This window comes from Saccopteryx bilineata, chromosome 2, assembly GCF_036850765.1.
Source record: "Saccopteryx bilineata isolate mSacBil1 chromosome 2, mSacBil1_pri_phased_curated, whole genome shotgun sequence".
In the NCBI taxonomy this organism is placed as follows: domain Eukaryota; kingdom Metazoa; phylum Chordata; class Mammalia; order Chiroptera; family Emballonuridae; genus Saccopteryx; species Saccopteryx bilineata.
In genome coordinates, this window is record NC_089491.1 from 125,674,283 (window position 1) to 125,687,354 (window position 13,072).

General features: G+C 42.4%; 1 protein-coding gene across 4 annotated transcripts in view; it reads left to right on the plus strand.

Annotated features, from left to right (window-relative positions):
• Nucleotides 1–340: 340 nt before the first annotated feature.
• The window catches only part of KITLG (KIT ligand), an 89,267-nt gene continuing 76,535 nt past the window's right edge, over nucleotides 341–13,072 (plus strand). Inside the window, exons 1-2 of one of the 4 annotated variants that reach the window (XM_066257782.1) lie at nucleotides 341–888; nucleotides 2,016–2,122. In XM_066257782.1, the coding sequence (XP_066113879.1) occupies nucleotides 2,033–2,122 (90 nt within the window). In that variant the 5' untranslated portion in view covers nucleotides 341–888; nucleotides 2,016–2,032. The remainder of the gene's footprint in view (nucleotides 889–2,015; nucleotides 2,123–13,072) is intronic. The other 3 variants (XM_066257780.1, XM_066257779.1, XM_066257781.1) reach the window with 3 other exon arrangements.

Consider the following 13,072-nt stretch of genomic DNA (forward strand, 5'->3'; position numbering starts at 1 on the left):
ATTGGCACAATTATTACTCTATTACTTCTCTTTGAATCTCAATTTCTACAGAAACAGCAGTGAACCCCTCTGAAAATAGCATTTTCCTTAGCAACACTTTAACCTGAGTCAACAATTCTTTTAATTATTAAATATCTGTCCCCTAAAGTAATTGTTTTAAAAAATAGAGAGCTAAGACAATGATCTAAATTCTAATTAAGCTCCTTTAAAAAATTCTCTAAAGCAGGTGGGCAGGGTGAATGATTTGCTAGGCTCCCAGCGGAGTCCCCTGCCGAAGGATCTATGCATAAAAGAGGGAGCTCAGAGCCTTTGCCAACACACTAAGTATTTCGTCTGCCCGGGCGGAGCCAGGTGTGCCCCCGAGGAGCTGGGAGGCCGAGCTGGGACTCGCAGCGCCGCGCGCAGCGCCAGCAGCGGCTGCAGGTTGTTAAGCTTCTCCCTCCGCGGCCGTGCGCCCTCGTGGCCTCCAGCCCGTACGCCTCCGGGGCCCCAGGCGGGGCGGATGCGCTTGGCTTGATCTATCCAACTTCTGGGGCATTCACGGTGCTCTGACCGCCCTCCCGGGTCTCCCCCCGCGCCACTGCCCGGCTTCGCTTCCCTGGGGCTCCGGAAGGGAAGGAGGCGTGTCCGGAGCAGGCGGGAGGGAGCAATATAAAAGTGCTGGCGGCGCGCCGGCCGGGGTCTTATTCGCCGCCTCGCGACGGGACCGGGATCGCTGCAGGCAGCACTGGCCGTGGAGAGAGCGCTGCGCTCGGGCTACCCAATGCGTGGACTATCTGCAGCCGCTGCTCGTGCAATATGCTGGAGCTCCAGAACAGCTAAACGGAGTCGCCACAACACTGCCTGTGCGGGATCACAGCGCTGCCTTTCCTTATGAAGAAGACACAAGTGAGTAGGGCGCGCCCAGGAGCTCGCCAGCTCTCCAAGAAAATCGCGCCCGGAGGCCGGCGCGTCCCGGCACGGGCTGCTTGGGCGTGCGGAGCTGGGTCTGCCCGATCCGCCAAGAAGGTGCGGGGGAGGCGGGCGTGGAGTGCGAGCTGGAGCCGCCCGGGCCGGGTGAGCCAAGGAGGACGAGGTGTGGGAGTGATGAGAGGGAGTCCGTGTCAAGTTTGCAGCCGCAGCCGTTAAGTTTGGAGCTGTCAGTAGAGAACCGCAGTTCCTGTAAGGAGGAGGGATCTGCTCTTTGGTCGCAGAGTTGTCAGGAAAAGTTCTCATGGAAAGGCATGTTTTTGCACGGGAGACATTTTCTCTTGGATTCCGGGAGATTACAAAACAGCTCCCCGTACGCCAGGCTCGTTCTCGCGCCTAGGTTTCTGTGCAGCCCCCAGGTGGGCGCGCGGCGCCTGCGGACGCTGGGACCACCGCGGGAGCGAAGCGAACCCCGAGTTCCTTAGCGGCAGCGCTCCGCGTGGCGAAGAACCTGTTCGGCCAGCCGGGGAAACTTGGCTCCCCGCAGCATTTGCCGGGCTTGCAGCTCTGGGGGAGTTCTCTCCAGAGCTCTAGATGGGGTAATACATCGACCTTGCACCCATCTTCTTTCATTACAGAAGAGAAAGTTTTGTGTGTTTTTTTTTAATGGGCACCTCTAATGATAGTATTGAGGTAATTCTCAGTGCTTCTAAATTGTGCGTTATACATTTTAAACACTGGGTAAAGCACCGCCCAGGGGTACAATTAGATTTTTTTCACCTTGAAGCAAGTAAGTGGCTTGTCATTTAGAAAGGGCTCCCACCGGTACTCCAATCCCCAGTTTTCGCCACTGCACTTCTTACCTCTTCTCCCTTCTCCCATTTGGAATTGTGTGTATCTGCCCAGGGCTGGGTAAGGCTGCCCTTTCACCGCCCAGAGGTTCTATCCGAGACTGCAATTTCTGCAATGTGCCGAACGGGTTGAAGTGTTGGGGGAAGAGGGAAGTGGGGAGGCGGGGGTTGTACAAATCGTCAGTTTAGAATGAAGGCATCAATGTGCAGAAAATACTGTATTAAATGACACGCTTCGTATCATATTTTAAATAGATATCTAGGCTTGGGAAATGTACGCATTCAGAAGGAATAAGGAAGAATCAAGCCCATTGCACCGGCGTGGAAAAGGGCAGGAGGAAGGGACATTGCCTGGCAGAAAGGTTTGTGTGGTTTCTAGGGCAGCAGGAGTGCACATTCCTATCTTGAAAGCAGCTTGGCTTATCATTGAAGGCCACACCTGGATCACCACAGCGTGCTGTTGAAATGCAAGTGTTAAAGACTGGCAAGGAAAGAGAACTTTCAGTGTAATTGCTTGATTTGTACGAGTTTTTTGCTTTGCAGGAATAATAAGCAAGGGCAGGGAACCAATTCCTTGTTATAGTAGCATCTGCTTACATGGATGGTGGTTGTCAGATCTGAGTGGAGGAATTTCTACTAGTTCAGGAAGAGAGCCTAAACCTTCCTATTTAAACAAGAGCACTGGAAACAGATCCGGTTAATGACCAACACTCCAAAGGCGGGAGGTACTATCATGTCACTTTGAGAGTCAGTAGGATTGATGATCCTTGCACCCTTGCTTTGCGAAACGAATGGGAGCTCTGTAATCTCCTTTCTCACTTTGATTATGTGGCCCTGTAAATCTGATTACACGGAATAATTCCATTGAAAACTAGAAAGAGGTCAATCTAGTCTGAAATGTTATGGTGTTAGTGACTCAGTCCTGCCAACCAGGACATTTGAGACAGCAAAGTATTTTAGAAATGTGATCTGCACGGACCAAGTTAAAGTGCAAGCCCTTTGGAGGAACTCCCTGATGTTAAAGGACTTGCAGGCATAGGAGGGCAGGGCCCTTGTTGAATGAAGGCATTCATTGCATGGGATCTAATGACCTTCAAGGTTTCTTTTAAGGATACTTCTAGCAATTCCACGTTCTTGTCACTGTAAAGGGAGACACTGCAAATAGCGTGAAATCAATAAAATAATCCATGAAAATGGGGGGAAGAAGATTAGATCCTCGTTCGTATTACGAAATTTTCTGTGTAACTTTGTATGGATGGAGCATAGCATAAGGAAATAAAACACTAAGAAGTAAGATGAATTGTTATACAGAATCTAATGTTATTCTTGCCAGCGAGGAATATGTATTAAATCAATAGTTTAAATTGTCATTTATAAAGATGACCTCAATAGAAGAGTTTTATTTTAAGGCAAGATTTAAAATGAAAATTTAGTAATAGTAATACATAGTATACTTTAATTTGAATTATGCAGCTCTCCAAGAATCATAGATACTCCAGACATTCTGACCTTTCTGTCAAGCTAAATAAGTGAAAATTCCATCAACAGCCATTTGGGATTCGATAAATGTCTTTCTTTCATTTATTTAACATGTGTGGTGGACCCATTAAGAAAAAAATTACATGGACAATAGCTACGAGAAGCAATTGTAACAATAAGTTTAACCACAAGTCTCCAGAATTTAATGTATTTTACAGTTTTCAGATTTCTGATCGCATTTTATTCATACTGTGTGCATTCACTTTTTGAAGGGAATTGTGGCTTAGGTTCAGAAAGAACATCTATTTTGATGTATAATCATTTATTTCAGTGTACTACTCTGATATACTGGTATATTAAATAACATTTGGGCAGCATATTTCACAAGACCATTTTAAAAAGTGCTATGAGTTAATTGGCCTAGCGCCATATTTATTGAGGTACTTGTGTTTTAGTTTAGAGATGGTTTGTGAGAGTTTTTGTTACTGCTGTCAGTTTAAAAAATTTTAAGAATATTAAGAAAAAATTTATTTTACAAGCACTGTAGAAAAGGCCGTTTTAGGCATTAGTTCTCAAAGGAGCAAATTCCGTTCTAAGAAAACACCTCTCTTTTCTCTGTATGAAGTTTGTCATCTGGGTGATAATACAGGTTTGTAGGGAGAAAATCATTTATGAAAAGAGCATTTCTTCACCTTATCCTTAAAATCACTCAATTTGGAATATGTACTTTGAGTAATTCTATTTTTGTGTAGCTTTTAATTGATACATTCTGCCAAGATTTTAAAACTGAAGTGCTAAGTCAATTACATTTAACATAAAACAAGGAACATAACCATATGGAATCTGAAGCCCTGAGCCAAACCAATTAAAATTGCTAAATTTTATTTATGTCTAACTGCTGCTTTGAACATAGCAAATTGTGAATCACATTTGTTCTTTAATGGTAGGTGATTGAAATCTTTCCATCATCAGAAATAACAATAACAACAACAAAATCCCTGCACAAATGGCTACTCTGAATAGTGGATATTTTATGTGTGGTTTGTTGAAGCCCACCCACTCCCTGTGCCCTTTCCCTGTCTGTCTGGAGAGCATCTCAGGTGTAGTGGAAAGATCCTAGCTGGGCTCTGGCTTCTGAAGACTTAGATTTTAATTACTGTTTTACCACCAGTGAGACAAATGACCTTGGACAAATGGTTAAATTTCTTGGGAATTCCATTTTGTATGATGGTTATGAAACAGTTTTCTCACATGGTGGTTGTATGGCTTCAACACAATTTTATATATATATATATATCTTTATCCAAGAATAGTGGCTTACTGTAGTTAACAGTCTGAATTTATTGTTCCTGAGAATTGCCTTCCAGCTCACTCACAACCCAGAGAAAAACTGGCAATTGCAAGTAAATTGCTTAACCAACAAAGCACAGAGACCAAGTTTTCATAAATCTGAGCCTGTGGATTCACTGCCACCCATTATCAGCTGTTATCTGTTTTATAGACTGTAATTAACACACATCAAACTAGGAATGAATAAAAACAAAGGCTATATGTGGCATGAGAAGTGTCCAGTCTTTAAATGTGAAATGAGTGAGAGAATTAGAATTAAAAACAGCAATAGAACATGGAAATATTCTCTACATCTCTGATTCACTTCCACATTTGCACTCTTGCTTTGTAAGTTCCCTTTGCATGATGCTAAAGGGTTATTTTATTTTGGACTAGAGATTCAGCTTCTGTCCCTGGTGTTCTCCCACTTGCTTTTCTGAGTGAGGCCATGCATTCATTTCTGCCGGGTGTCTTTATTGTCTTTCCCAGGCAACATGCAGTGACATTTTTTTTTTTATCCATTACGAAAGCTTGGGAGATTTTTTTTATTATTACTATGTTCCCTTTTGTAAATTAGGGTAAGGCATTTATGTAAATCTCTCAAGAGTGATCCTTTATCTTTGTTTTCTACTACATGAATCAGCAGCTGCAAGGGACTGTTTTTGGATGTAAGTCACCTGTGTAATCAGAACAATTTATGAAACAAATTGGCAAAACACCAGGATGCTTTTATAATACATGCTGTTTTCAAGGTTATTTTGTATAGACTTTGTCTCATAGAAACCATTGACTGTATCCTTACTGATTTAATAGATTCAGGAAAATGTTTTTGCCTTTTTACTTAATTATGGGCACAGGAAAAACTGTATACAGGAGCTGAGAGTCTGAGAGAATTGTTGTTATCACATCTCTACCTATTTCCTCTGTCCAGAAAAAAAAGGGGGTGGGGTGGGGTGATTGTCCTATAATTAGGCCTCCTGGTTCTTTTTAAAGATCTCAGTATGTCTCATCTAAAGAAAGACTTTTATGTTGCTCTCTTTGTCTTTTGGCTACATTTTACTGTTTTTCTAGGCTGCCACATTGCCTTGGGGATTAGGAGATAGAGTTCTTATATTAGGCTGGATACTAAACTGTATGGCTTTGGGAAGGGATTTGATTCTTTCTGAACCTCAGTTTCCTCAACTGTAAAATGAGAAAGTAGGACTAGGTGATTTCTAAGTGTCTTCAGTTCTAAAATTGTCCATTTCGGAGGAACTAGGAAAATAGAGGTTTGAACCACATGGCATGTAAGCTTCCTTTTGTTCTGAGGTGCACGTAGCCATTCCTTTGGAGCAAATACAAATCATAACCATTGTTTTATAATTATGAACCAGCCAATGGGAAGAAATGAAGATTTAAATTTAGACTGTTCTGCTTTTAGCCATTTCACCTGCTGCTACTTGATATTTCTCTCTTAACAAGAATGGTATTTACACTTTCCCATTTTAGCAATATCCATCGTTGAAGAGAATCTTTACTTTCTGTCTTCTGATCTTTAAATCCTCTAAGGAAGGATCATAAGGCAAAGTCAGGCAGACAGAGGAGACAGGCTAACAAAAGGTAATGCATGCCTCCCCATATGTGCTTGTCTTCTCTGCTCCTGCTGTATGCAGTATCTCTGTGCACACCGCTGGAGATGGAGAGAGAGAGCCTGCTCATGTAGTAGAAAGAGCATCAGTGTGGAGAATCAGAGGATCAGGTCCTGCGCTTGGCTCTTGCTCTGGCGGCACCAGCAGTCACTGAGTCTTAGGCACGTTTTGGGCAAGTCTTGGGCAAGTCACTGAATCTTAGTAGTATCTCTGGTCACACCCAAGCGTTAATCCTCAGAAGATAGTGGAGAAGAGAGGTCTACAGCTAGAAACAGGCAGGAAAAGGAGGGAGCAGCCTTCCTGCCTCAGGGAAAGAGAGTTGCCATGGAAGACAGTTTGCCCAGGACTTTTACATGTCCCGTACCTTCTCAGGAACACTTCTTGCCTACCTCCTTTCCTTCACCTCTATCTAGGGCTGAACTTAGCTGGTAGTTGGAGCAAGACCAGTAGCTAGCAGCAGGTTTTCCTTAGCACACAGAAGCCATGACAGTCTTCTTCTCATTGTTGACCTGAGACTATTCAAAGATCAGCTGGACTAGTCCTCCAGCAGTGACGATGACAAGAGCGTAGGCAGAGTCTAGAGCTACCACTAAAGCAAAGTTCAGAATGGAGGCAGTGAACCAGACAATTAAAAAGGCAGCAGTAGCTCTTTCGGTTATCTGGGTGCAGGATTCAGCACTTGGCTTTGCAGGCGTAGTTGTTGCCTTGGGGCTTTGAATGAACAGAATGTGGTTTTGAAGGGGGGCAGTTTAGGTGCCTTTTCTGTGTTCTGGGTGCACAGAGAGCAGCTCAAATTTGGACAGTTGCCTTGCAAAGAATGCCTTTGCTTTCTAGGGTGACAGTGCAAAAGGGCGCAAAAGACAAGTGCAAGAGCCAACCCCTTGTCAGTGCTCACTCGAAAAAGGAAGCCTCAACCTCCTTCCCCATTGCAAAAGGGCACCCACACTGCATAACGTGCCAGGCTGCCCACCAGGAGGACAGCACGCAGCAAGGCGGGCCCTGTGTGTGTCTTGTTTACTAGCACTGCCACCCTTTCAGGAATAGTTCATCTGAACAAAAGCATGGTGGGTACTTAGAAATTTGCCTCTTTTTCAACTGGACGTAAAATTTCTGAATCCAACAACCTTTCCATTTAAGCGCACTTCATCACTGGCTTAGAATGTAAAGGATAGATCAGTGTTTGAGTAAGCCAGGTCACCTCTAAAAATTACAATTTAATAGTGGCTGTCTGTCATGAGGGACCCCCTTGTGCCAAGTTTTGCCCTGATTACTGGGAATCCCTTTCTCAAGCCTTTCTAAACAGCTGCCTTGTGAAAACACTTGGATTCCTTGATTTCCAAGCAGAATGTTGCAGAAAAAGTGGGTTGTGTTATTAAATCCTTACTCTTCTCCTGGCATGTGTTATCCATATGGGTAGCTATTAGAGTTTATATTAACTGCTGAACATTAGGAGGGAGGGGGGAAGGGTTGAAGTGTTTCATATAAAACGATTTCTAATGTGATCTAGAATACCCAAGGATTGTAAAACAAACCTCAGCAGTCACACATCATTATCTGTGGTTCTATGTAAACCAACAAGTTGATGCTTCTGAAATAGTCAATACGTTAGGGATTTCTATTTTTGATGACCAACTGTAAAACCTCGGTGATTGCTTTAGTTTGGATGTCTGGCCATATAGAAAGCTGTTCTCTTCAGCCAGCCCTACACAGAGATATCTGATGAGTTCTGTTAAATTGAGGACTAACAGTATGTGCTTCACTGCTTGTGAAAGGGTGCTTGGCTGGTGCTTTCTGCCTTCAGGTGGCCCAGGGTAGGCACTGGAGTGTAGAGATTATGAAGGAGTTCAAAGACATTCATGGAAAGGGAAAGAGGTTATTAGAATATTTTTAATATTGGATGAAATTAATTCTATGTACAAAAGCACTACAAAATAGCATTTATATAATCTTTTCATTGTTTTTGCAACAAATTATAACATTAAAAAATAATTTTTAAACCCTGCTTCAGAAAGTGTGTTTAAAACTTAGTACGTGACTTTTTATAATGTGCCAGGGCCATAGTACTCTGTATCTTAATATTTAGAAAATAGTGTACTCCCCCTCCCCCCCATTTGTAACTTGATTTTTTTTTTTTAACTCTTAAACAGTCTCGGTAGACTTTTAAATCCAAAACCGATTTGACCATTTATTATTCTACTTCTGTACAAATGCCACACCCAAATGATTCAGGTCCAGGGAATGAAACTTACTGTAGTATATGCAAATTTTGACATTTAAATGTATAGCCATTTTAAAGAGTTCCCATCATTGTTTTCTAAAATCAAATTGCCCAGATGATAACAGAGTGGCATTCAGTAGGAATGCCAGTTCCAAGATTAATTAATTGGGAGAACATCTCTTCTGGGAGGTAGGGATGATTTTTTTAAATCACATTTCACAGATGAGAAAGCTCAGATAAGGCCTTTGCCCTGCCAACTCCAAGTGTTTATTGCCAAGATTAACACCCAAAGACTTTTCACTGGCACAGCCACAGTCCATTAGTGTGGCTTATTCGGTACCTCAAAGATGCAGATTCTGTTTATAGGAACAGTGAATCAAAAACAAATGCAATTCAGATATTAAAAACAACTGCCAGCCTGACCAGGCAGTGTTGCAGTGGATAGAGCGCTGGACTGAGACGTGGAGGACCCAGGTTCAAAACCTCGAGGTCCTCGGCCTGAGCATGGGCTCATCTGATTTGAGCAAGGCTCACCAGCTTGAGCCCAAGGTCGCCAGCTTGAGCAAGGGGTCACTCGGTCTGCTGTAGCCCTCCCCCCATCAAGGCACATATGAGAGAGCAACAATGAATAACTAAGGTGCCACAACAAAGAATTGATGCTTCTCATCTCTCCCCCTGTTTCTGTCTGTCCCTATCTGTCCCTCTCTTTGATTCTCTCTGTCTCTGTAAAAGAAAACAAAAACAACTGCCAGTAGTGGAATTTGGACAAAAAAATTTTATGATTCCAGTTGCCTAGCAGAGTGGTTCATATTAGATACTCAATGTGTTGTGGAGGAAGTAAATGCCCAGTTCAGGTTGTTAGGTCCTGATAAATTTTTTCAAAGCCTGCCTTCCTTCCTTCCTTCCTTCCTTCCTTCCTTCTTCCCTCCCTCCCTCCCTCCCTCCTTCCCTCCTTCCCTCCTTCCCTCCCTCCTCCCTCCAAGGTTTTTAACTACTGTGCTGGATCTTTTATATACACAAATGTGTTTTGTTGATGATTAGAAAGGCTACTTGGTTCTCTGTAAATATGCACTACCATTTACTAAGCAAAACTGGCAGCCTGGTGAGAAAACAGACAACACTGGATTGAGTTATAGATCAAATGCAGTATTGGTTTTGCCACGTACTAGCTGTGTGACCTTCACTAAGTGTTTCTTTCTGAACTTTACTTTCCCAATCTTTACAACAGGTTCAGAAATAACAACCTGTTAATAGTATTAATTGAGATTGACTAAGGATGCAGTGACTTGCACTTAGTGAGTAATCATTTCCTTCTCTGCTAGAATAGTAAATCATGAAACATTGCAGCAAATCCAAGTGCTCTAAGAAACAAATTCATTGTTAGCAATTCCTGCCTTTGCATGAATAAGTAAATTAAAATAATCCCTGGAGATTAATACCTTAACTGCCCTATTTATATGTTATCTACCTTTTTCAACATTCATAAGAACACTTAGCAAATTAAACAATTTTTTTCCTCCAGTTTTATCTCCTATACTTTTCTCCCCTTATTGTGAAAGGAAATAGGCCAAAAGACAAGCAGTTTAAAAAGAAAGCAGCTTACTGAATAAGGAAATCATAAGATAGTTAATAAGTTAATACATATTTGTTGATTACTCACTATGATGAGATACCATGCCACAAACTGAACAGGTATATCTCATTTGATTCTAGCAGGAAAAAAAAATGTCATGAAGTAAATAGTATTATTTATATTACAGTTTTTAACAAATAAGGAACCTAAAGCTCAGAGAGATTAAGAAAATTTGCCCGAGATTGAAAGAAAAATAAAATGCAAGGAAGTGAAGAAGCTTGGATTTGAAGCCAAGGCTGTTGAATTCTAAAGATTAGATTCCACTTAACCACTTCAGTGGAATGCATCCATATTTAGGTATACATACATACATGTACAGTCGGTACAGTGTGACTTTTCTAGTTCTTTTAAAATTTGTGTGTGGAGACTACAGCTTTTTGTCTGTGGGGAAGACTGAGGCAGGAAAGCTGAGTGTCTGAGTGAGTGACAGGTAGCTTCTGCCCCAGCTCCCGAGCTCAGGACTGTAAGTGGTTGTGATACACGTCACAGTCTGGTCACCAGCCTCTCCCACCTCAGTCTCCTTAGCTGTCAAATGCCTGCCTTGTCTGACTGTTGTGAGGGAGGCCCCTTCCCAGATGCAAACATACCATTTGACTTTATGGAGTTAAGAATTATTGCCCAAACCTTGGTGTCTATCAAATAAAATCATACTTTTGTCAGCAGAGGGCAGGTTTTGAAATATTTTAAAATTGTGTTTCAAGATAAACTCTTAGGAAAACAGGTGCTTCAGGGGTCACTTTAATCAGTGGGTTCTGACCCTGTTTCCATTCTGTCTTCAGAGACAGTCTTAAGTGGCGGTGAGCCTATTAGAAAACTATTTAGTAATGGTATCTTTATGCTTATGCCTCTGGTTTTAAAAACTACCAGCCACTTAAGTTATGACCTTTGCTTTGTAGTTCATTTTCTATTTTGACTTGATGATTTTTTAAACGGACGACTGACTATAGGAGTGCCCTTGTCCGCAACATCGCTGTGTGCCTTACTTATCAGTTTAGTGGATCTGAACGTGTTAGCCAAAATGTCCTGGCATCATCTGAATGCAGGTGAAGGAGACAGCACAGCCGAGGTGTGAGGAACCAAACACCTCGTAGCCTGCGGCTACACAGCCTGCTTTGGTCGGCTCACCACGAAATCCTCTGAGCCTCAGTTTCCCCACCTGTCTCCCATGGCCAGCTAGAGTGCACTTCTTAAAGGTGGTTATGAAGACTAAATGAAGAAAAAACACACAAAAAAGTCCTTAGTCCAGTGCTTGACACTTAAGAGGTACTAAATAAATGTTTACTGTTATCATTAGCATTAAACAAAGGGTACGCTTATCCATAGTGACAGCTCCTTTCTTAAAGACAGTGACTACATTACCAGCCTCTGCAGTCTGAATGGAAGGGAAAGCTGGAGCCATTTATCCAAATAACTCAGGCTTTAAATTCACTTTAGTCCTGAATAATTTTATTGTTTTCATGCCCTACCATAACAAACAGGGAACAAGAGCTAACAGTGTACTTATTATAATCTCAAGATCGTTTACCTAGAGCAGAGTTACTTCTTTCTACCCTGCGCCCAAGGTCACAGGGCTAATGTGAGGTGGAGCTGCTGCTTCTGAACCAGACGGTCTGGAACCAGAGCCTGTGTTCCTGAGCTGTATGCTATGCCTAGAACTGGAGAGGGGCAGCGAGCAAACGTGAGCCCTGCCCTTCCCCTGAATTGGTGAGTGATTTGCTACTTTACCCCTGACTGCGAGGAGGAGTCCTTTTTAGCAGTAACAGAAATATAGCCTCTTGTCAAGGGAAAAATGGACAGAACATGGCTTTGTGTCAAAGGCACCTAGGTTTCACCTCTGACTCCTGACTCTGGCTTGCTAAGAGTTCTTAGGCAAATTATTTAACTTTGCTTCACCTTTTCCTAACTGACTTTCCTCTTCTGTGAGATGGACTGATAATCCTTGGCAGCTCTCCCTCCCTCCCCCTACTCTCCTCTCCTATCCTCTCCCACCTTTTCTGGTTTCCTCCCCTCTTTACCTTTTTATCCTAGAAATATTATGTTGTGTGCCTGCTTTGTGATTGTCACTCACAGAATTTTACTCTTATAAAAAAGTTTTGTGTTGTGTTTTTTTTTTTCAGACCTACCACATGTTTTCCAGCTATACTGTTAGGCTCTGAATTCTGTTTGTGCAAAGTGTTTGATGAATGGACCTCACAGACTCTTGAAGGAGTGTGGACTTTGGAGTCAGACAGAATGCCGCCTGGGTCCTCGCTCTATTTTTCACCAAGACCATGTGCATGTTATTTACTTTCTTTCTCTGGGTCCCAGTGCCCTCACGGGTATCACGGGGTAACACTACAAAGTTAGAAGACTACAAAGATTAAATGAGATAATATATGGAAATGTACCCAGAACAGATGTTCAGTAAGTAGTGTCTCTAATCTTTAGGGACTGGCTCATGCCAGCAGACAGATCAGTGTGCTTCAGACTGTCTACTCTGTCCCTGTGCTGCTCTTGTGCGATGGCTGTGATAATTTAAAACCTGTGGTCATTGAAAAGCCCGGAGAGATTAGGAGTGATTCTGGGAAATGAGATTGTGTAACCGTGAACTGAGATTAGTGAAGGTCCTGAATTGTGGTCAGCGTGGACCTTTGAAACCGAAGATGCTGGCGCATGTCTGGGCTGCCAGGGAGGTAAGTGATAGATAGAGCAGTTCTCTACACAGAGGGCAGTTCCATTCAGAGGCCTAGGCTCATATTATCATTCTTAGCCTTGAGTGATAAAAAAATCCAAACTTTCTAAATTAATGAAAGCTTGTATTTATTAATGCCTTCCAAAATGATCCTCAGCTGCTACATATATATACTATGTATTAGTGGCTTTGCAGATTCAGAAATGGAGTCATCTCTCAAATTAGATGTCTTTAAGTCACTTAAGTCTTCTAACATTCTGATTTTCTCATTTGTCAAATGAGGTAGGTTTGTGATTGTTTCTAACTCCTTAGTTGGTTGTGAGGATTAAATGAGCCAGTACTTATGAGAAGGAC